The sequence below is a fragment of the Odocoileus virginianus genome, chromosome 20 (assembly GCF_023699985.2).
Source record: "Odocoileus virginianus isolate 20LAN1187 ecotype Illinois chromosome 20, Ovbor_1.2, whole genome shotgun sequence".
NCBI classification, from domain to species: Eukaryota; Metazoa; Chordata; class Mammalia; order Artiodactyla; family Cervidae; genus Odocoileus; species Odocoileus virginianus.
Genome location: NC_069693.1, coordinates 12,387,504 through 12,409,568, shown reverse-complemented (window position 1 = coordinate 12,409,568; position 22,065 = coordinate 12,387,504). Strand labels below are relative to the sequence as shown.

Here is a 22,065-nt window from a genome sequence, read left to right as displayed (position 1 = left end):
GACAGTGGGCTCATTTGTGTCCCACACCTACTTGCCCCACCACACACCCAGGCGCTCCCCCTTCGCACATGTGGCGCTCACGCGGTCCACACGCACCGCACAGCACACCAGCGCACACGGCTCCCGCCAGTCAATCACGCCAGGAGTACACGGGCCCAGGTCACACGTGCCACGCGTACACAGTCCCCAGTTCGCCCGCGCACTCGCGCCGGCTCTCACACCCCCGCGTTTCCCGTCCCCGCTTGTTTTTCTGGAAACTCTGCTCTCCATTCCCCTCCCCCTAGGCAGGAAGCGCTCGCTGTATTTTTAGCCTCTCTGGTTTCCGCCCCTTTCCCCCTGGCCAGCCCGCCCGGGACCTGCCCCCCTGCGCCCCGCGGGGGACCCCGGCCATCCCCTTCCCCACCGTCATTCCAGAGGGGATTCCCGGCTTTCGCCGAGGCCACGGATTTTCCCGCTGGCTACGTGGGGAGCTGGGCGGAGTCCTGCCCTGAACTTCCTCCTGAGCTGGGACTCCTGAGGCCTGGACGGGGTGGAGGGGGGATGGGAGCCAGGCTCCTCAATCGGAGAGAGAGGGGTTGGTGGGGCTCGGACTCCTGCGTTTGAGAGACAGGGTGGCTGGGAACCAGGACTCCTGAGTCTGGTGAAGCCTGGGAGCCGGGTCTCCTGGGTCTGAGCGAGGAGGCGTATTGGAAACCCGAACCCCTTGATCTAAGCAAGGAGGGACAGAGGCCGGGGCTCTTAGTACCCCCGCCCCTGTCAGTGTTTCAGTGGGTGCTCAGTCCTTCGGCGCGCAAAGCCCCTTCCAGTCCCTTCGAGAATCTCCCAATCCGAAGCGCCCTGGCCCTCGGGCCGATGACTCAGCAGATGGGAGAGGGGAAGGGGTCAGCCTGACTCAGGGATGGGAACTGCTCCCGGTCTCCAGGGAATCGAAACTGGTATTCCCTCCTCCAGGATCGCGGCCAGAGCCAAGCCGGCCCCTAGGAACCCCGGAATGCCTCCCACCTCTCGTCCTCCTGCCCCTTAGTCCTACTACGAGCACAGGGATTTGGAGCCCAACTGGGCGGCGGGTGCCGGGCATCTCCTTTTCTCCCCTTTTCCCCCCTTTTCCCGTAGTCCTCAAGCCTCTGTTTACAGGCGACCAAAACCCTGGTTACAGAGAGGAACCCGGGCGTCCGGGTCGAGCCTCCTCGTCACGGCTTCCAGGAAGCCCCCCTCCCCCGCCCCTTGCGAGTGAGTCACTGACGAGAGGGAGGCTGCAACCGTGCCAGAGCCGCCCGCAGCCGCCCAGCTCACGGGACCGGCCGGGAAGGCCCCTAGGCCCGAGAAAGCGCCGCACCAGGGATTCCCTTGCTCTGTCGGACGAGCGTAAGTGTGCCTAGCAGAATCTCCCCACCTCAATACAAGCCCGCAGTCCGCAGTCACAACCTGCAAGAATGAACTTTCCACCATAATAACTGCACTCCGTGGCAATGATTTATTTCTACCACCGTATTTTTGGTCAGGGCAGCCAGCTCTGGAGACCCCTTTAAAAATTAGTGTTTTCACCGTATCTTAAGAAAGCATCACTCAGGGCAACTCCTTGACAATAAAAGACTTGTCAGTGAGAGGAGTCATTTCTGCAAACGCAGAGTTCTTTCAAGGCACATCGCTTTATGAGAGACCCATCCGACCATGCGTTGGGGATGATCCATTTCTTCCATCAGAGACAGCTTTCCGGCAAAGAAACCCTCCACCATAGTAAAAGATCTCCCCCTTTCCAATCTTGAGTTTTCTTGAGTGCAAACTCTTTAATATGTTTTAAGGCCCTGGTATTAGGCTACTGCCATTTACTTACAGGAGAATAACTTGGCCTCTTCATGCCTGGGTTCCCCTGTGTGTAAAATGGACATAATACCTCCTTGAGTTAATGTATGTAAGACACTTTTCTGCAATTGTGCCTAGCCCAGAGGAAACCATCAGAAGCGCCATTATTTGTGTGAGGGGGCGAAGACACAGCAGTCCTGTACTGGGGAAATGAGGCCCCTTTCCAACCTCAACAGGTGTGTGGGACCCCACCTCACCCCCAGTCCTCGTGAGTGGCGGCGAAGAGGGTGGTCCAGGTCTCAGGATCTGGGCAGTTCGGGAGCAAGACCATGCCAGGCCGACAGGTCTCAGAAGAGAATTCTTCACCAGGACTGGGGGGCGGGGGGGGGGGGGGGGGGCGGTTCTTCTCTCACTGTTTTGCTCCTGCGGATTTCTGTCTGTGGATGTTTGTTTCTTCCAGTTTTCGCCCCTTCTGTTTCTGTGACTCTTCCTCCCTCCTAATTCTCGCTCTGAATTTTCCTCTTTGGGGACTATCGACGTCTCGTCTTTTCAAGCTCTGCCTTCCCACCTCCCTTCCTCTCCTCACCCTGTCTCTTCCCCTCTGTGCTTGTCTCCCTGTGTGCGTAGCTCCCCCCGTGTGTGTGTGTCCCCATGTTTTTCTCTTTGCGTCCCTCCATTTCTCTCTTGCTCTCCGTTCGCCTCTCCCCGCCCCCGTCGGTCAGTGTCGCGCGCGCACGCCCTCTCCGCCTCTGCCCTTGTCAATACCCCCGGGAGCCCTGCCCCCCACCTCCGTCCCAGTTCCCTTCTTCGCGCCTCAGTCTCCAGCCTTGAAAACTGGGCCGACACCCCCACACCCCACCCCACGCACTCCCCGCGGGGTCGCGACCGCCCGCGGGCCCCGCTCAGGCAAATTCGGGCCGGGGTCCAGGAGGAAGGGCTCCGAACCCGGGCGGGCCGGGCTGCGCAGGGGGCGCGCGTCCGGGAAGCGCCCCTCCTGGCCCCGCCCTCCCGGGCCAACTCCCCTTGGCCCCGCCCCCGCGTCAGGTCGGATAAAAGTGGCTGCTGTTCCACTCCACCGCAGCGTGACTTCAGCGCTCCCACTTTCTGCCGGTTCCACATCCTTCGGCCATCAGCGCCGCCATGGATCTCGCCGCCATCTACAAGGTGAGCCCCCCCACTGATCGGCACCCCGACGTCCGCAACACCTGACTGACTCCCTTTTCAAACCAGGGCTCTCTAGGGCCGCAAACAAATTCCCGCCCCGAACGCCCCCCCCACCCCCCCCACCGGTTTCCTTTCTCAAACTGGAGCTCCTTAGCGCTTCATACTGGCCCGGGGTTCCTGCCTCCCGTATCAGATCAGTGTGATCCTCTGGGGATGAAAATGGAGCCTGTGGCTTTCTGGTCTCGGACCCAACACGAGTGGGGTGGCCCTCGGAGATGGAAAGCTGGAGAACTTTTCTCAGACCGGGGCTGTCTGGAGGCGGAAATGGCCCCCACACCTGGCTTACCCGAGTAGTTGCTGAGGGCGCGGTTTTGCGCGGAGGCGTTTCTTGGGCTGGAGTCTCAGGGTGAGGGGGAGCCGACTTCTGTCGCTCCCTGCCCCAGAGGATCTTGGAACTCTAAACCCAAAGAGATCCGGACTCCTGGCTTCATTTTGCCCGCTGTTCCACTTGTGAAATTGGAGAAACCGATGAGCGGGGTCAGATCCCGAGAGACCCAGAGGCTTAAAAAATTGGAGGACATTGGTCTGTCCTGACTTCAGGGTCCCTCTGATCCAGCCCGGGGAGCCGAGATTCCTGGGTCCCTCGGGATGAGCTTAAGTCGCGAATAAACCTCCAAATCGGGATCCTTGAGATCCGGAACCCGAGTTGTTTTTTTTTTTCCTTAGGGCGGGTGGGGCTGAGGCCGGGAGCCCACAAACCGGACTGGCAAGCCCTTGGTTGCCCTGCAGCTGGGGCGGGGCGTCACCCTGTATTTTCCGTGTCTTAACCGATCGTTGTTCCCACAGAAACTCCTGTCGCTGAGCCCTGAACTGCCATCCGACCTCGAAGAGACTGAGTCCGGCACCAGCTGGGCTTCCTCGGGACCCTGGAGCCTCAGCTCATCCGACTCCAGCCTGCCTGGGGTCGCTGCCCGCCTGCCTGGCCGCTCCACCAGCCTGGTGGAGGGTCGCAGCTGCGGCTGGGTGCCCCCACCCCCAGGCTTTGCGCCCCTGGCTCCTCGACCCAGCTCGGAGCTGTCGCCCTCACCCACCTCGCCTACCGCGACCCCCACCACCTCATCCCGCTACAAGACCGAGCTTTGTCGGACCTTCTCAGAAAGCGGGCGCTGCCGCTATGGGGCCAAGTGCCAGTTTGCCCATGGCCTGGGTGAGCTGCGCCAGGCCAGTCGCCACCCCAAGTATAAGACGGAGCTCTGCCATAAGTTCTACCTCCAGGGTCGCTGCCCCTACGGCTCGCGCTGCCACTTCATCCACAACCCCAGCGAGGACCTGGCTGCCCCCGGCCATCCCCATGTGCTGCGCCAGAGCATCAGCTTCTCAGGGCTGCCCTCGGGCCGCCGAACCTCGCCACCACCAGCAGGCCTAGCAGGCCCTTCCGTGTCCTCATGGTCCTTCTCGCCCTCCAGTTCCCCACCACCGCCACCCGCGGACTTTCTACTTTCACCCTCTGCTTTCTCTGCTGCCCCAGGGACCCCTGTGTCCCGAAAGGACCCCACCCCAACCTGTTGCCCTTCCTGCCGAAGGGCCACCCCCAACAGCGTCTGGGGGCCTGTGGGTGGCCTAGCGCGGAGCCCTTCTGCACACTCCCTGGGATCTGATCCCGACGAATATGCCAGCAGCGGCAGCAGCCTGGGGGGATCCGACTCACCTGTCTTTGAGGCTGGGGTTTTTGGGCCACCTCAGCCACCTGCCGCCCCCCGGCGACTTCCCATCTTCAATCGTATCTCCGTTTCGGAGTGACAAGTGTCTGCCTAGTACAGATCAGCTGGATCTTAAGGGGGGCCATTTCTCTTGTGCGTGGGTTCCACAAGGGGTCCCGGGGCTGTAGGGAACTGAGGGACTCGTAATCATGTAGTTCTCCCCACCTTCCAAAGTGCATTAACTCACTCCCCTGACCCCCGCACTGGGGCAGGTCCTCAGCGTGCAGGCTGTTCGGGAAGGAGTGTTTTATGGGGTCTTAAAAAAAAAAATGTAGCAAGTTTGAGGGAGGTAGTAAGCCTCTTCTCCCACTTCACCCCTGCCCAATGCTGTGAATAATAAGCCCCCAATGCCCCCTTCCAATTCTTCCTAGATCCTGAGGCTCCAGTGTCTGGTGATTGGAGCCTCACCTGAAAGGGAATCCTGGTGCTCAAAACTTCCCTCCAAAAGCAAGTAGCCAAAGCCATTGCCAACGCCCGGCTCTCCCACCCCCGCCTTTGGGCCCTTTATTTATGACGACTTTATTTATTCTAATAGATTTTATAGTATTTATATATATTGGGTCGTCTGCTTCCCTTGTATTTTTCTTCCTCTTTTTGTAATATTGGACACGATGGAATAATTATTGTTATAAGTACACTATAATAATATATTAAGTAATATATATTGTTAAAAATTTATTTTTGTGGTTTTTTGGAATTTTTAAATAAATCAGTGTGTAAAATTGGAATCCGGCTGTTGTGCGGTCTTGAGGCAGTGAGATGGGAGGGGTAGACGGTGTGGCCTTTTTTAGAAACGTTGTGGAATCAGCTCCTCCAAACCTACCCAGAGCCCAGGCGCTGGCGGCACTTACCTGGCAGGAAGTGACGTCACCGGGCCCAGCCGTTCACCTGAGAAGGCGGGGCCAGGTGAGGTCACCCAGGAGGAGCCGGGAGAGCCAGTTCCCGGGGCGTGGGGGGCGCTGAAACTCCGGTCCCGCTGGACTCCTCGACCCAGCTCTCGGCAGGGCGCGGGCAGGGACGAGATGTTTCCGTCCCCACGGGGCCGAGGGAGGAGGGCGGGGCGGAGTGGGGAGGACGGAATGTGCTGGGGCGCGAGCCCAGGGCGGGCGAAGGAAGGCGGCCGGCGGGGCGGGTGGGGGAGGGGTCGCCCCGGAAGCCGGGGCGTCCTGGGGTGCCACCGCCCGGCCTTCCAGGACTGGAGAGTGTGGGGATACACAGGTTTTCGGAATCTTGGGGGAGGCATCTTGAAAGCCTCAGGATTCTAGAATCTCAACACTGGAATCTCAGACTTGGTCTTCTGGAGACCTAACACTAGAACGTTTAAGAATCGCAGAACTGTAAAAATAAAGTAAAAAAAGAAGAATCGCAGAACTGTAGACTCTGGCTTTCCTGGCCCCTTGAATCTCGAATACCAAAATCTTGGCCTGTCTGGATTCGGGAGGATCGGGATTGCGGAATCTCGACTTAAGCTCTGAGTCGTGGAAACTCGCGGTCTCTCGCCCCAGGCGGGGTGGGAGTAGCGATCGCGAGGGCAGGGAGGGTGGTTTTCGGTCGGGGCGGGGCTCCCGGGGAGGGCCGCGTCCTCGGACCAAACAAGGCAAGAGGCGGCGGGAACCACCCCGGGGCGGAGGAGCCCGGAGCCCGGAAGCTGCCCAGCGTCAGCGCCTGCGCCCCGCCCCCTTCCGCCGCGGCCTCCTCCCACTTCGACCCCTGTTCCTCTCCTTACCCCCGGTTTTCTTCTACCCCATCTTCCCTCTCCTCTCCCCGCCTCACCCCTCCTTCTCTCTTTCAGTTCCTCCTCGTCAGACCCTCCTGCGCCACCCTTCCCCTCCCCTACTTCCCCCACCCTCTCCAGTTCTTCCCTTCCCCCCAGCACTTCTCGCCCCTTCCTCTTTTTACTTTCCTTTCCTTCTTGTCCCCCATCCTCCGTCCTCTATCCCCTGTTCTCTTTCCTTCCAATTCCCTCCCCTTCTCGCTCCCTTTCCTTTACTCTCCACCCCTCCCTCCCTGCCCACACCCTTCGTCCCCTTGGTTCCACCTCCCTCCTCACCCCATTTCTGCCCTACCCCATTCCCTCCTAGAGTGCTGTCTCTTCCCCTCCCACCCTTATGCCTCCTTGACCTCTCACTCCGTGGCCCTCTCCCCTAGCCCACTGGTGGGCCCTAATCTTTGATCTCCTCTCCCATGAAGCCCTCCCATCCCCGCGCTCCGTTTTGGGAAAGGGCTGGGGAAAGAGAGAGACTGAAACCTAGAAATGTTGGAGAGGAAGCGCAAGCTACGCAGATACATACAGACACTGAAAGAACAAAAAGTAACACAAAGGGTCCTTCCCTTTGCAAAAAAACAGATACTCTGCCCCTTGGAAACAAACTAATACACCCTTGTTTGAGAAAACAGCACCTGCCACCAGCTACCAGTGCAGAGAGCCGCTCCTCTTGACTTTTTTTCCCTCAAACCCACAATCCAAACCAACAGCAACCCTGTCTGATTCACTTTCTAAAGAGATGTTACAGTCCACCCTCCTGACTCCTCTCTGGCCCCACCTGCCCTTACCTTCAGTCTCTTACCACTCCCCGACTAGAAAACCAAAGGGAAACTATCATGACACCTCAGTCAGATCACAGTAATGCCAAAGTCCTAAGTCCTCAACCGCCTACACAGCCTGGCTTGGTCACTCTTGCTCTAGTCATTATGACTTCTGCTGGTACACCTCAGCCACAGGGCCTTTGCACTGGCTGTTTCCGTTGTACTCCCCGAAGTATCCCAATAGCTTGCTCCCGTTCTCCAGGTCTCTGCTCAAATGTTTTCTCAGAGATGGTCCCTGACTACTTTTATTGCAACCCCCTTCCTCCCTACCTTGCTCTGCTGTTTCCATGATGTTTATTACCCCCTCCTAACATATAAAATCACTTAGATCTTATGTTTATAGCAATCTGCCCCCCCCCCCAACCCTTCACATTCGAGTGTCAAATCCTCAGAGGCAGGGACTTTGTTTTGTTCACTGCTGTATCACTCCACATCTAAACCCCAAACAGGAACCAGTCACATAGTGGTCCAAGCTTCAGAATTTGTTGAAAAAAATTATCGATTCAGAAACGAGGAGAGAGCGAGAACTCCAACACACACATCCCCACACACACGATAGTAACTGTGAGGTAAATGATGTTAATTAACATTGTCATTATTTTACAATTTACATGTATCTAAAATTATCTTGTTCACCTTGAACTAACAGCGAGTATATCGCAATAAAACTGGAAGAAAAAACTGCAAGATAGAAAAAGATGGACAAAGAGACAGAGTCACTTACATAGTTTGCTGAGGACCTGACATTGCCTGACACATCTACAAAATTCTTTAACTGAGATTTAGACTCAAATTCCCAGACATCTAAGAGGCAACACCACCCCCTGGTGACGAAGATGAAAACTGCACCTCCCCACAACAGAAAAACACTCCCTAACCGATCGTCGCCAGATCCCAGGACTCTTTCCAGCCTAAAAATCCCGACGATCGAAATGTTTATTCTTTTAAGTGATGTAATGTTTCGGTTGATTAATAAGATGTATAAATGTGTAACCTACAAGAGAAAATTAAAAACTGCTCCAGGTGAGGATCGAACTCACAACCTCGGCATCGCTCCGCTCGCACTGCCATATAAGTACCGCGCGCTAACCGATTGCGCCACTGGAGCTTCGGCCGCACCCCTGCGCCGCGGAGTCCTTCAGTCATTCCTTGCCACGTGACCTTGCAGGCTAGCTCCGCCTCTACTTTGCATATATAAATAGGAATCTTTGGATTGGCCTATAGGAGAAAGTGCGTTACCAGTTCCGGCTTCTCACGCCTGGAAGGCTCTTGCTGTAAAAGGGAAAAGTCTGAGAGGCTTTTGGTATGTGGGGGTGTAGCCTGTCCGGGACCGCCTTTCATCAATATTCAGAACCCAGAGAGGAGGGGTCTTAACCCTTTGCGGGCTGGCCGGCCGGAAGGCGGCCCCTCCCCCCTGCGGGCGGGAACAGGATATGAGCCCGGGCGGGGGGGGAGGGGAAGCCCCAGGCGACCGCCCCCCGCCCCACCACTGGGACTGGACTCTCTAGACAGAGGTGGCGCCGCCGCCGCCGCCAGATCCCGGTGCCATCCATCCTGAAGCCTGAGGGGTCTACAGTTGCAGACTCCAGCCGTCCGAAATTCTGCACCGCGTCCTAAGAGACCCCGAAACCCAGGCCCCAGCGTCCAGGCAGGCTAGAGGACCCCAGATATTCAGGTGCCCAGCGCCCCCTCCTGGAGGAGGAGCCAGGAGTCCGGGACATCAGCCCCGCGCGACCCTGGAGGCCGAGCTTCCTGCAACTGGTTTCGAAGAACTTAGGATCTCAGACCGGAGATTCCCTCCAGAGTTTTTCCCAGAAAGCTGAGCCCAAGACTCCCGGGACTGGAGGAACGTGGGATACGGACTCCTAGAGCTCCATCCAGCCCGTTTGGGGCTGAAGCGCCCACTACTTAAAGAGAACCCTGGAATTTGGGACTCTGCGCTACCGTCTGGAAATAGTTTAACCCCTGCTTTTAGAGTTAGGGAACTCAGGAATCCAGCCCTCCCCCCACCCCACGACCCTGTGTAGAAGACTCAGGAATTTGGGTTCCCAGCACCCCCATCTGAGACTCGAGCGTCGAGGCTCCCAGCATCTTCCGTTTAGAGGACGAAAGAAATCTGAACCACTTCGCCCGGTTTTCCGAGAGACCCCGGATTCTGGTTCCCGGAGCCGGAGAGCCCGAAGTTCACACCCCTGACTTGCAGAGACCCGAGAGTGCCTGCTCTGCGCCTCCCCGGGGACCGTGCTAGGGTCAAATAGGAACCGGGCTGCCTCGGTTCGGGGCTGGAGACTCCCGGGGAGGTGAGGGGGGAGGCGAGGGGCCCCGAAGGGCTGGGGGAGGGGGCGGCGCCGCAGCCGCTGAACAATGAGGGGGCGTGCCGGCGGGGGGCGAGCGGAGGCGCCGGCGGGAGTTGGGGGCTAGAGGGCTGTGGGGAGGCGCTGCGGTGGTGGGGACAGTGAGCGGATCTCAGAGGGACTTGACTGGAAGGGGTCGAGGACTCAGGGCCAGCGCCCCGAGTCGCAGCGCTCCGTGGGGGAGGAAGCCGTCTGCAGGACCCTGGCATCCGGTCCCCCAGCCTCCTCCGCCCTCCCCTGGGACCCCGCGGCCTCCCGCCCACGGCTTTTTCCCAGCCCTGCCCCTCGCCCTCGGCTCCAACCGGAGCCCAGACGTTCCCAGGATCCCTGAGCCTCCGGCTCCAGACACACCAGACTCACAGCTTGGGCGACTCTTGTTCGCTTTACTCTTCTTTGTTTCACCCTTTCCGTTTTTTTCCTGTGTTATCTCTTCTTGCTCCCCTTTTTCTATCACTTTGCGACTGTCTCCCCCATTAGTTACTCCCAGCGCCCCCTCCCTGGATTCAGACCATCCTCCTAATCCTCAGCCCCCAGTCTGTTAGTCGGGGGTGGGGGCGGTGTGGAGGCAGGAAAGTCTATGGGGTCCTGGTATCCCAGAAGGGGGTCTTTCTGCAGAAGCCGCTGAGCCACTCAGCCATGCCCGAGGGAGCCCGTGGACTGGGCCTGTCCAAACCCAGCCCTAGCCTCGGCCATAGAGGTGAAGTGTGTGACTGTACGGCTGTGTGTGACACTCGGACAGGTGAGCGGGCGAGGGAGGGGTGGAGCCTGCTGGGCATTCATTTTTTCATTCAAGACCCTGCAGCCTCCCAGGCTGACCCAGTGCAGGCAACAGAGGCTGACCAAGACAACCCCGGCCCTCCTGCACAGAGCTCCAGGTCCGGTAGGGAAAGGGACTCATCTTGAGGCCCTGAGGGAAGCCCAGCACACAGTGGTCAGGGCTGGGTGGGATGGGGAGAGCTCAGAGGGCCATGGGAACCCTGTCTGGGAGATCAAGGGAGGCTTCCTGGAGGAGGGGGGTATCTAAACTGAGTTGAAAGATCAGGCAGGGTGAACTGAGAGAGGCCAGGTATCTAAACTGAGAGTTGAAAGATGAGGCGGGGTGAACTGAGAAAGGCCAGGAAGAGTGTTCTGCGCAGGGGCACAGAGGTGAGAAGAGGCTGCTTATTTGAGTAACCAAGAGAAGCTGAATGTGCCTGGAGCCCGAAGGGTAAGAAGTGGTGTGTCTTGGGAAGAGAACACACTGGAAAGGTCTCTAATGGCCACCGTGCACAGGGCCCTTTGGATCTCAGGAGTTTGGACTTTACCCTGAGGGCAGGAATGGGATTATCCTCGTGAGAGTAAGAGAGTCAGGCTAAAAAAGTTCTCCCAGGATGACACATGGAGGTGGATTCAAGGAACGGGGGGCCAGCAGTTCCGGAGAGGACAGGGCTGATTAGAGGAGAAGGGAGCCCTGGGAGAGATGTTGATCAGGGGTGGGTGAGTGTGGGGGCTGAGCGCACTTAATCAGTTGGGGAACCCCCCTGATGGCTTCTTCCACAACCCCAGCAGCCCCTGCCACCCCTGCCATGACCTCCCCCCGAGGGTCTGGGAGCTCCACGTCCTTGAGCACTGTGGGCTCCGAGGGGGACCCGGCTCCGGGCCCCACCCCAGTCTGCTCAGCCTCGAGGCCAGAGCCCCTTCCAGGGCCCCCCATCCGCCTGCATCTGTCACCTGTGGGGACCCCGGGTTCTGTAAAACCCTCGAGGCTGGAGCGTGTGGCCCGTGAGATCGTGGAGACAGAGCGGGCCTACGTCCGGGACCTCCGAAGCATCGTGGAGGTGAGGCGGGTGGGTACCCCAGTGCCGTGGGGACCTGGGCCAGCCCCTCTACCCTCATAACTCCAGTCATCCCCACAGGACTACCTGGGCCCTCTGCTGGATGGCGGGGTCCTGGGGCTGAGTGCGGAGCAGGTGGGCACGCTGTTCGCCAACATCGAGGACATCTACGAGTTCAGCAGGTCAGGGACGGGTGGGGTGGGCAGGGGAGTGGGCTAGGGAGCTCAGGGAGACAGGCTGTGTTCTAACTCAAACCTTGGCACCCAGCAGTGCCCTGTCCAGACTGGAACATGGGGTCTTATGATATTGGGCAGGGACCACAATGGGGAATGAGGACCCAGATGAGGTCCAAATATCAGGATGGATCCAGGCAATGAGATGGGGCTAGCACCATGTCAGGTCACAGATTGCAGTGAATCAGAGACTCCTGTGGGGCCTGAGGATCATGACAGTGTGAGCATTTGTGTGACTCGTCCTGGGAAACCCTGCAGTCCCGGACCAACCAGGATGGTTGGCCCCCCCAGTGAGAAGGGTGCTGGAGTTTAAGGAGAGCATGACACCTCCATGTCTTGATGACACTTTTCAGTCGCTCCGTCGTGTCCGACTCTTTGCGACCGCGTGAACTGCAGCACACCAGGCTTTCCTGTGCTTCACCATCTCCCGGAGCTTGGTCAAACTCATATCCACTGAGTCGGTGATGCCATCCAGCCATCTCATCCTCTGATGATGCTTAATTACACTTTTTTTTTCGGCCTCACCGGTTGGATTTCGGGATCTTAGTTCTCCAACCAGGAACTGAACCCGGATCCAGCAGTGAAAGCCCCAAGTTCTAACCACTGGACCACCAGGGAATTCTCTAATAACATGTAAAGTTCTTGCGGGAGGTTTGTGAGTCACGACAAGTTTTCAGGATCACAATAGGATCTTAAGATTATCACAGCTCTAAGGGTCCTGACACCCCTCTCCCAGGCTGTGCCCCGTGAGATCCCCAAGGCTCATGCTGCCTGTGACAAGATCTCAGGCTGAGGAACATGATGCTGCCCAAGGACAGCATCTGAGCAGGTTGCGACCTCCCATGTCGCAAGCAGAGGACCCTTCATGTGGATATGACATCCCATCTGGCAGCCCACCGAGGCCCAACCTCCTGGTGTCCTCACAGGGTGGCGGTGTGGGGGCAGGGTGGTCCTTCACCCTTTCTCTCTGCCCCTCCCCAGTGAGCTTCTGGAAGACCTGGAAGGCAGCAGCAGCGCCGGGGGCATCGCCGAGTGCTTTGTGCAGAGGGTGAGGCAAGGGCCTGGGCTGGGGCCTGGGGAAGTGGGGTGGGAAGGGAGGGGAGCAGGTCTGGGCTAGGCTATGGGGGAGGGGTCATGAGGAGCTGGGCACAGGTCTCCCTGACTCCCTTGTCGCCCACAGAGCGAGGATTTTGACATCTACACGTTGTACTGCATGAACTACCCAAGGTGAGGGCCAAGAAGCACCTGCTGGGCCCAGGCTGTGCCCCACAAGCTGATGTGCGCTAGCTGAGTTCCTCCTACCCTGACCCAGTCAGTTCCCAGCCCTGCCAGACCGCGACCATGTCCCCCTTCTCCCTAAGCCCAGGCAGCCCCTGAGAGTTCCCAAACCCTGGTCACTCCCTGACCCCTCCCAGCCTGACCCACTGTAGCTGCCCATCCCCCTAACCTATGCTGTGTCCCCAGCTCCCTGGCCCTACTCCGGGAGCTGTCACTGTCCCCGCCAGCAGCCATGTGGTTGCAAGAGCGCCAGGCCCAGCTCCATCACTCGCTGCCCCTGCAGAGCTTCCTGTTGAAGCCCGTCCAGCGCATCCTCAAGTACCATCTGCTGCTGCAGGTCAGCTGTGGGCCCCCGGGGGGCTGCCTGGGGAGGGGCGAGGTCCTGTCCATTGGCCACCTGGTGGTGCATCTGGAGTGTGGACCCTGGAAAAGCTGGGCCAGGACTGGAGAGGCCTCTGGTCCCTAGAAACTGGGCCAGCTCTGGGGCAGTGTCTTGTTAGCAGTGGGGGCTGGCGCCAGCTGACTTCACTTCCTGTCTTTGCTTGCTTGTCTCCGTCTCTGGCTCTCCGTCTCTGCCCCTGCCTTTCTCTCTCTCTTTCTCCTTGTCACCCGTCCTTTGTTCGTCTTCCTCTCCCTGGGCGCCTGCCCTCCAGGAGCTGGGCAAGCACTGGGCGGAGGGCCCGGATGCCGGGGGCCGTGAGATGGTGGAGGAGGCTATTGTGTCCATGACAGCGGTCGCCTGGTACATCAATGACATGAAACGCAAGCAGGAGCATGCCGCGCGGCTCCAGGTGACCCTGGGGGAGGGCCGGGACCTGCCGTGGGTGGTGGGGCGATGTGGACATGAGGGCCTCCGGTCGGGGGTCGGTCAGAGCCTTGGAGGCCCGGCTGGGACAGCACGGTCTGCTTGCTAACCGCCCTGTCTTGATGTGTGTGCACTGCCCGCTGCTGTGTTCTTGGGGTCCCGGCAGGAGGTGCAGCGGCGGCTGGGCGGCTGGACTGGTCCGGACCTCAGCGCTTTTGGGGAGCTAGTGCTGGAGGGCGCATTCCGAGGTGGTGGAGGGAGCGGCCCTCGGCTTCGAGGGGGTGAACGGCTGCTCTTTCTGTTCTCACGGATGCTGCTCGTGGCCAAGCGCCGGGGACCGGAATACACCTACAAGGGCCACATCTTCGTGAGTTCAGGGATGGGGGCAGGGCCAAAATATTACCTGCCAGGTGTATTCTGTACAGAGCTGTAGAGCCAAAGGCGTGGCTGGGGGCAGGGTATACATGGGTGGGCAACTCGCTTCAAAGGACCACGTTTCCTTGAGTTGAGGAGCGGGGTAGGGTTTAATAAGGAGGGGCGGGCAGGGTCAGAGGTATGCAGAGGTGATGCGGACCTGGAAGGGGAGGACCTGGATTTGCCCACCAGGCAAGCATCTACACTGTCATGCAGTTGCATCTTCTTGATCCAGATGAGCGTGGGAGGACTGGTGAGGGAGAGCTGAGCCCGGCCTGGTGGGGAGAGTTGACAGGGGGAAGGGGACATCGTTTATTTATTTATGGATGCACTAGGTCTTGCTTACTATGAGGGCTTTCGTCTAGTTGAGGCACGGTGGCTTCTTCTGTTGTGGAGTACGGGCTCTAGGGTGCGTGGGCTTCAGTAGTTGTGGCATGTGAACTCACTAGTTGTGGCTTGCAGGCTCCAGAGCGCAGGCTTAATAGTTGTGGCGCAGGGGCTGTTCCGTGTCATGTGGGATCTTCCCTGATGCGGGATCAAACCCAGGTCTCCTGCACTGGCCTGCGATTCTTTACCACTGGGCCAGCAGGGAAGCTTGAAAGGGGACATCTTCTAGGAGGAGGGGACTCAGATACACTTGAGGGGTACAAGGATGAGTCTGAGGCCTCTCTCTGCTCCTCACCCAGTGCTGCAACCTGAGTGTGAGTGAGAACCCTCGAGACCCTCTGGGGTTCAAGGTGTCTGATCTGACCATTCCCAAGCACAGGCACCTGCTCCAGGTGAGCACAGGGTGGGACTGGGCAGGCAGGGATGTCCCACCCCCAAGTCCCTAAACCTCACACCTGGCTCCCCATTCCACCCCCACCCCAACCCCACCCCCAGGCCAAGAACCAAGAAGAGAAAAGGCTGTGGATTCACTGTCTCCAGCGCCTCTTCTTTGAAAACCACCCCGCCTCCATCCCTGCCAAGGTACAGCTCCTGCCACCGCTGGGGGGTCCTCAGGGTGCTGGGGACCCATGCATGCGCGCTCAGTCATGTCCAACTCTTTGTGACCCCCCTGAACTATAGCTCACCAGGTTCCTCTGTCCATGGGATTTCCCAATCAGGAATACTGGAGTGGGCTGCCATCTCTAAGGGATCTTCCCGACCCAAGGGTTGAACGTGCGTCTCTTTGCATCTTCTGCATGGGCAGGAAGATTCTTTCACCACTGCGCCACTTGGGAAGCACCCCCCACTCAATAGCATTGAAACACCCTGAGTGCCAGGGACGGGGGTGGGGGGGCGCTGTCTTAGAACATGGTAGTTACATTCAACGTTGGGTTGCCTGGGTTTCAATCTCAGTTCCACAACATCCCTGCTATGTGATTCTGGGCAAGTAACTTAACCTCTCTGGCTTCAGCTTCCTCACCTGGAGGAATAATAGCACCAACTTCATAGGGTGATGGGGAGGCTTAGTATCAGTTGTGTAAGGCCCCTGACAGGTAGCTGCACCCTTTTATCAGACCGAACCTGGGGTTCTCAGGGCCCAGCCCCCTCAACCCTCATGCTTATCTTTTTCAGGCAAAACAAGTCCTCCTTGAAAACAGCCTGCACTGTGAGTCGGGACCTTGGGTTGGGAGGATGTGACAGTAGAAGAATCGCTTCAAAGAAAAAGTAGATTATTAGCCCCAAATCTCTCCCTGTAGGTGCTCCTAAAAGCAAGCCTATCCCAGAGCCCCTTACACCCCCACTTGGGTCTCCCCGACCTCGAGATGCTAGAAGTTTCACTCCTGGACGAAGGAACACAGGTAAAGGAGATGGAACCCTGAGGTTGCTCCTCATCCCTCCCCCAGGAACCTGGAGTGGGGGTCCTAATAGGGTTCCGATCTACCTCTCCCCACAGCTCCATCACCAGGACCCGCCACTACCCGTCGTGGCCGCAGACAGTCTGGTGAGTACCCTTCCCTAAAAGTGAACTTGGTGTCAGGTGGGGGAGCAGGCCCTGACATCACTGTATCTTCCCCTCAGAGCCTCTGAAGGACCTTTATGTCATGTTCCCACACGATGGTGAGTGACTGCCCATCCCAGCCTGCTGCGTCCCTGTGTGTTCCCTGGGACTCCCGGGCGTCGCGAGGGAGGGGTGAGGGCCACTCATCAATGATAAGGAATAACACTTGTTCCTACATCTCACTCTTTCCTCTTTCTCATCTCTTCCTCCCCAGCTAAGCCTAGACTCAAGGTGAGAAACATTCCGGGACCCGGACTCCTGGGTCTATTGGGGGAGGGAGCTTGAGTTCCCAAGTCCCGGGTCTGAAGAAGGTGACAGGGCCTGGATTCCCCGTCCTCTGAGGGAGGAGGGGATTGGGGCCCCCAGACTCCCACCCTCCTTCCTTGCCTTCCTCACAGCATGCCGGCAGTGCGGGGGAGCTCTACCCGCCCCTGGAGCCTCAGCCACCAGGTCCCACTTCTGGACCCCCTGAGGACCTGGAGGACACAGGACCCCCCACACTGGACCCTTCTGGGACCTCAATCACTGAAGAAATCCTGGAGCTCCTGAACCAAAGAGGCCTCCGGGACCCGGGGGTGAGCCAGGTGTCCCCTCCCAGTGTCCTTGGGGCTCCGGGCCTAGGTGGGCACAGCCTGGGATTCAGGGGGCCACCCCACCCTGACACCTTTTGGCTTCCTCAGGGCCCACTACAGCCACCCCCCGATGATGTTCCCAAGTTCCCCGGAGACTCCCAAGTGCCAAGCGACAGTGACACCCTCACATTCCAAGGCCTGCCCAGCCGAGACTCTTCAGAAGAGGAGGAGGAAGAACTGGACATGGACGAACGGGAGCCTTCCCCACTCCACGTCCTGGAGGGGCTTGAAGGTTCCAGTGTGGCTGAAATTGCCGACATTCCCAGCCTTTCCAAAAGCCCCGACAGACCCAGCCTCCCTGAAATGCCCAACCTTTCTGAAATTCCCCAGATGCCACGCCTCCCCAGCCTCTCTGACATTTCCAGTGTTTTTGAAATGCCCTGCCTTCCAGCCATTCCTAGCATCCCCGACATTCCTAGTCTTTCCAGCGCTGCCCCCCCGCTCCCCTGTGACTCCTGGCTCCAGGGACCCCCGCAGGAGCTGAATGAGACTCTAGCCACCCGGAGGGAACTTTTCCCTGGAAGCACTTCTGGAAAACTGGGCGAGCCCTCCTCAGAAGGCAGGGCAGGGCGAGAAGAGGATGAAGGAGGATCATTCCCAGAATTCCAGCCCCCAGATGTCACCCGGGATCAGGGATTCTCACATGAGCTGGAGTTCCGCTCTTGCTCTGAAATCCGGAGCGCCTGGCGGGCCCTGGAGCAGGGGCAGCTGGCCCGGCCGGGTTTTCCTGAGCCACTGCTGATCCTGGAAGACTCGGACCTGAGTGGAAGCGGTAGCAGTGGAGGAGGGAAGGCAGGAGTCCCGACTTCAGAGAGGTCAGCATCCCGAGTGCGAGAGTTGGCCCGGCTTTACAGCGAGCGAATCCAGCACATGCAGCGGGCCGAGACCCGGGCATCAGCCAACGCCCCCCGCCGCAGGCCTCGGGCTCTGGCCCAGCCACAGCTGTTACCCGGCCTGCCCCAGGAACAGGCCGAGCCAGGTGAGGTCCAGGTATGTGGTCGGCAGAGATGGCCCCACCTGGGGGATCCATCCTAACTCGTCCCATCTGTCTTTGCATGCAGGACCCCTGCCTGCCTTTGGACACGTGCTGGTGTGTGAGCTGGCCTTCCCTCTGACCTGTGCCCAGGAATCTGTCCCCCTCAGCCCTGCTGCGCGGGTTCAAGCTGCCACACCTTTGACTAAGCTGGGAGGCTGCCAGGACAGCCAGGGTCTACATGTTTCAAGTTTGCCTGAGCAAGGCCATCTGAGCCTCCAGGTTCCAGCTGCTACTCCCCTGCCTGAGCAAGGAAGCCTCTGGAATACCCAGATTCCAGCCACCACAACTTTGCCGGAGCAGGATGACCCCCCAGGCAGCCAAGCTGCAGCTGTTACAATTTTGCCAGATCAAGGCCACCTGGAAATCCAAGTTCCAGCTGCCATTCCTTTACAGGAGCATAGAGACCACGTGGATACTCAGGTTCCTTCTAGCACCTCATCTCCTGAGCAAGGAGGCCACGCGGACATCCAGCTTCCCACCAACCCAGCTTCACTGAAGCGGGGAAGTTCCTCTGATGTCATGGTTTCAGCCACCAGTCCTGCACCCAAGCGAGAAGGCTGCCGGGACAGCCAGAGCCCAACCAACACCCTGGCAACTGAGCCAGGAGGCTCCAGGGGTGTTCAATCCCTAGCCACTGCCTGTGGGCCAGCCATCGATCCTTTGCTTATATGCAGAAGCAGCCTGGACCCTCAGATCCCAGCTGACACCCCACTGCCTTTGCAGCATGACCTCCCAGACATTCAGGTTCCGGGTACCTCACCTTTGCCTGTACACGGAGGCCACTTGGACCGTCAGATCCCAGCCGATGCCCCGCCGTCTTTGCCCCAGGACCTCCCAGACTTTCAGGTTCCAGCTGCCACACCTTTGCCCCAGACAGCAGGCCTCACAGACGCCCAGCTCCAAGCCTTCCCGCCTTTGCCCCAGCAGGGAGGCCTCCGATACAGCCAGGGTCGTGCCGCTGCACCTTGGCTTCAGGAACAAAGCCTCACAGACCTCCAGGTTCAGAAGCTGACACCTTTGTTGGAACAGAAGGGCCTCACGAATGACCAGGTTCCAGCCGCCACGCCTTTGCCTGAGCAAGGAGGCCCTACGGACACTCAGGGCCCATTACCCACCCCAGTCCAGACCACCGTGCTTTTGGCCAAACAAGGTCACTCGGTCTCTCACGCTGCCAGACCAGAGTCTTCAGACTTGACCCCACCCCACAGTCCCCCACCCCCGACACGGAAGCTCCTGGGCCCCAGTGCGGCCGCCCTTTCAAGATACCTGGCAGCTTCATACATCAGCCAGAGCCTGGCTCGGCGACAGGGGCCTGGAGGAGAGGCTCCCTCAGCCTCCCGGGGCCCTTGGTCCTCTGCCCCCACGTCACGGGCACCTTCACCGCCACCCCAGCCCCAACCCCCACCACCCCCAGCCCGGAGGCTCAGCTATGCCACTACGGTCAACATCCATGTCGGAGGTGGCGGGCGGCTACGGCCAGCCAAGGCCCAGGTCAGGTTGAACCATCCTGCTCTCTTGGCAACTCCCCAAGAATCTGTGGGTCTCCGCAAAGCCCAGGGGGGCCCCGATGCCCCTTTCCACATGTGAGTGAGGATGTCAGTGTGAGTCAGGATGTCGGGCTCCTTGAAAAGCAAAGACTTCAACCAGATGCCAGAGACCTTCAGAATTCACCCAGAAGTCCAGACACTGAACACAGGTCTAAAAATTGCCACAGCTTTCTGACTCCTGGAATCTTTGGGGAATGGTCCTTGTTACTTACCTGGATTAACCCAACAGGGATGGGGAAGGGGGTGTCATTAATATTTTGTTAACTAATACTATGGAATTATGTATCTTTTCCCATTCTGGAGGCAGTGGGGATGACAGAAGGCAACAATGAATAGGAAGGTCTGATACTGCACAAATCAGTTGTTCTGAAAATTTGGGGAATCTCAGACTCCTTTGAGAATTACTGAAAACGACCCATTACAGTTGGGTGTGAGTTTAGAGGGTTTATAAACTGCTTGATGCCTAACCAGGAAAGCTAAGTTAAGAAGTGCCCCTCCAACCCCCAAAAATGTTTTTCCCAAGCAAATCCCTTGAAATTCCTTCCCTCAGCAATTCAGTTTGTGTCCCACCATCATCCATTCATCTCATCTTCATAGCCAATTCTATCCACCCAGCTGTCTCTCTATCATCTCCCTCTCTGTCCATCTGTCTTCAAATCCATTATCCTACCCATGCTGCTGCTAAGTCACTTCAGTCGTGTCTGAGTCTGTGCAGCCCCATAGACGGCAACCCACCAGGCTCCCCTGTCCCTGGGATTCTCCAGGCAAGAACAGTGGAGTGGGTTGCCATTTCCTTCTCCAACACATGAAAGTGAAAAGTGAAAGGGAAGTCACTCAGTCGTGTCCGACTCTTAGCGACCCCATGGACTACAGCCTACCAGGCTCCTCCATCCATGGGATTTTCCAGGCAAGAGTACTGGAGTGGGGTGCCATTGCCTTCTCCGATCCTACCCATAGACAGCCATCATCCTACCCCACCCCCCATCTAGCACCCATTCCTCCATAAATCTACTCATCCATTATCCCACCTGTCTGCCTTCTTCAGCCAACTCTATTCATCCATTTGTCCCTCCATATTCCCATTGCTGTCTGTCCATTCACACATTTCATCATTCAGTCATCTCCTAATCCATCAAGCCAAGCAGCCATTTAACCATCTCTACCACCAGCCTGGTAGGCTGCAGTCCATGGGGGGTCAGAGTCAGACACGACTTAGCGACTTCACTTTCACCACCAGGCCAGCCCGCCATTTTAATCTTTTTCAATCCATCCTTCCTTACCTGGATTCTTCTGGGTCTTGGTACTACAAAACTTCAGAGATAGTTCCATGCTAACACCAGAATGGATTGGGTTTGGGATTCTGGGAAGTGTCCCATCTCTACCTGATTTCTCTTGGCAACCACCCTCTACCCTCCTAAGTATTCCAGTTCTATACCCACCCATCCAGTTCTTGTATTGATCCTTTTACCCAGCCTCTCTCTAGTTGGGGGACCTCTACAGAACCCTCACCTCCAAAAGTCATTCAGGTCTTAAGAGACAAAGGCTTTTATTCTAAGATTGTTCTGTCACCCTCACAGCAGTGCAAGGCCCAGTAAGCAGCAGTTTAAGTTTCTTTGGTAATGGTAGCTTCTTTCATTGAGCACTTAACCTCTTATGCTCTAGATCTTACTCAGTCTTCCCTGGAATTCTCTTGGGACACCACAGCATTATGGCTGAGTTGAAGCCCCAGCTTTTCTAGTACTCACTGTGGAACTCCACCCCCCTCCCCAGCCTGGTTTCCTCATCTGTATGATGAGGACAACAGTATCCGCCTTTATGGGATCATCATAAAGATTCAGTGAGCATATCCTTACTTCCCAAACGTGTTTAAGCCTGATTCTTTACCAGCTGAGCTATGAGGGAAGCCCCCTGACTTACTAAGGCCCTGATCAAATCAGATGCCCCAGGATCCAGTCCCAACCCATGAAATCAGAACCTTCAAGGCAGGAGCCCAAGAATCTGGTTTTAACAATCAGTTAACAACAGCAAAAAATGCTGTTATTGAGTTCTAAACTGCATACCACAGGCATTAGTCACTATTTCAGCTCATATCCTTGAGTCCTCAATATCCCTAACGGGCAAGTGAGGATCTGTAATCCCCACTTTAGAGATGAGGAAACTCAGGCAGAGAGGATACTTGCCCAGTCACGTGAGTGGGGAGGAGCAGAGACGGGATTCAGCCACAGCCAAGCCTGAGTCAGCACTCTTGACTGTCTTTGTCAGGCACTATTCTTGTCACTCCAGTATTCTTGCCTGGAGGATCCCATAGACAGAAGAGCCTGGTGGGCTACAGTCCATGGGGTTGCAGAGTCGGACACGACTGAGCTACTTCACTTTTTCTATTCTTGCCACTGAGGGTACAACAGGGAACAACTTGCCCACAGGAGGCTTGAAGCCTGGTACTCCTAAGGCCCTAGGTAATGATTATTAGCTAGATAAAGTGAACAAGGCCTGGGTCAGTAAATGTTAGCTGCTGGCTTCCACTCAGTTATTTGAGTGGGTACCATGCCATACGCCAGGGCATGGGCTGAGTCGGGCTCCTTGGCCTGGACCTGCTCCACTGCAGCCTCCCAAAGGTCAGGACTGAGGCTGGCCCTCCCCGCTTCCGCCCCC

At 57.7% G+C, this 22,065-nt stretch overlaps 2 protein-coding genes and 1 non-coding gene across 4 annotated transcripts; 2 read left to right on the top strand and 1 right to left on the bottom strand.

Moving 5' to 3' along the window:
- The first annotated feature begins 2,862 nt into the window (after positions 1 to 2,862).
- ZFP36 (ZFP36 ring finger protein) lies at positions 2,863 to 5,455 on the top strand. The gene is made up of 2 exons (XM_020889092.2): positions 2,863 to 2,967; positions 3,814 to 5,455. Exons 1-2 carry the CDS (start codon positions 2,944 to 2,946, stop codon positions 4,765 to 4,767), a joined length of 978 nt encoding a protein of 325 aa, XP_020744751.1. The 5' UTR covers positions 2,863 to 2,943; the 3' UTR covers positions 4,768 to 5,455.
- A 2,873-nt stretch (positions 5,456 to 8,328) lies between these two features.
- On the bottom strand, positions 8,329 to 8,421 carry TRNAI-UAU (transfer RNA isoleucine (anticodon UAU)). Its single transcript is given in 2 exon segments — positions 8,329 to 8,364; positions 8,384 to 8,421. It is a non-coding gene; the product is annotated as a tRNA-Ile (tRNA).
- Positions 8,422 to 8,746: 325 nt separating this feature from the next.
- PLEKHG2 (pleckstrin homology and RhoGEF domain containing G2) lies at positions 8,747 to 21,265 on the top strand. Of its 2 annotated transcripts, none has more exons than XM_020889089.2 (19): positions 8,747 to 9,613; positions 10,283 to 10,406; positions 11,216 to 11,484; positions 11,563 to 11,663; positions 12,696 to 12,762; positions 12,895 to 12,941; positions 13,179 to 13,329; positions 13,646 to 13,783; positions 13,964 to 14,164; positions 14,898 to 14,990; positions 15,094 to 15,180; positions 15,772 to 15,805; positions 15,897 to 15,998; positions 16,094 to 16,141; positions 16,219 to 16,257; positions 16,413 to 16,429; positions 16,597 to 16,773; positions 16,879 to 17,809; positions 17,892 to 21,265. In XM_020889089.2, the coding sequence occupies exons 2-19, from the start codon at positions 10,304 to 10,306 to the stop codon at positions 19,451 to 19,453; spliced, it is 4,167 nt and encodes a 1,388-aa protein (XP_020744748.2). In that variant the 5' UTR covers positions 8,747 to 9,613; positions 10,283 to 10,303; the 3' UTR covers positions 19,454 to 21,265. The 2 variants fall into 2 exon arrangements, with proteins under 2 accessions (XP_020744748.2, XP_020744747.2); XM_020889088.2 differs by having other exon boundaries at positions 8,748 to 9,613; positions 11,213 to 11,484.
- The last annotated feature ends 800 nt before the right edge of the window (positions 21,266 to 22,065 follow it).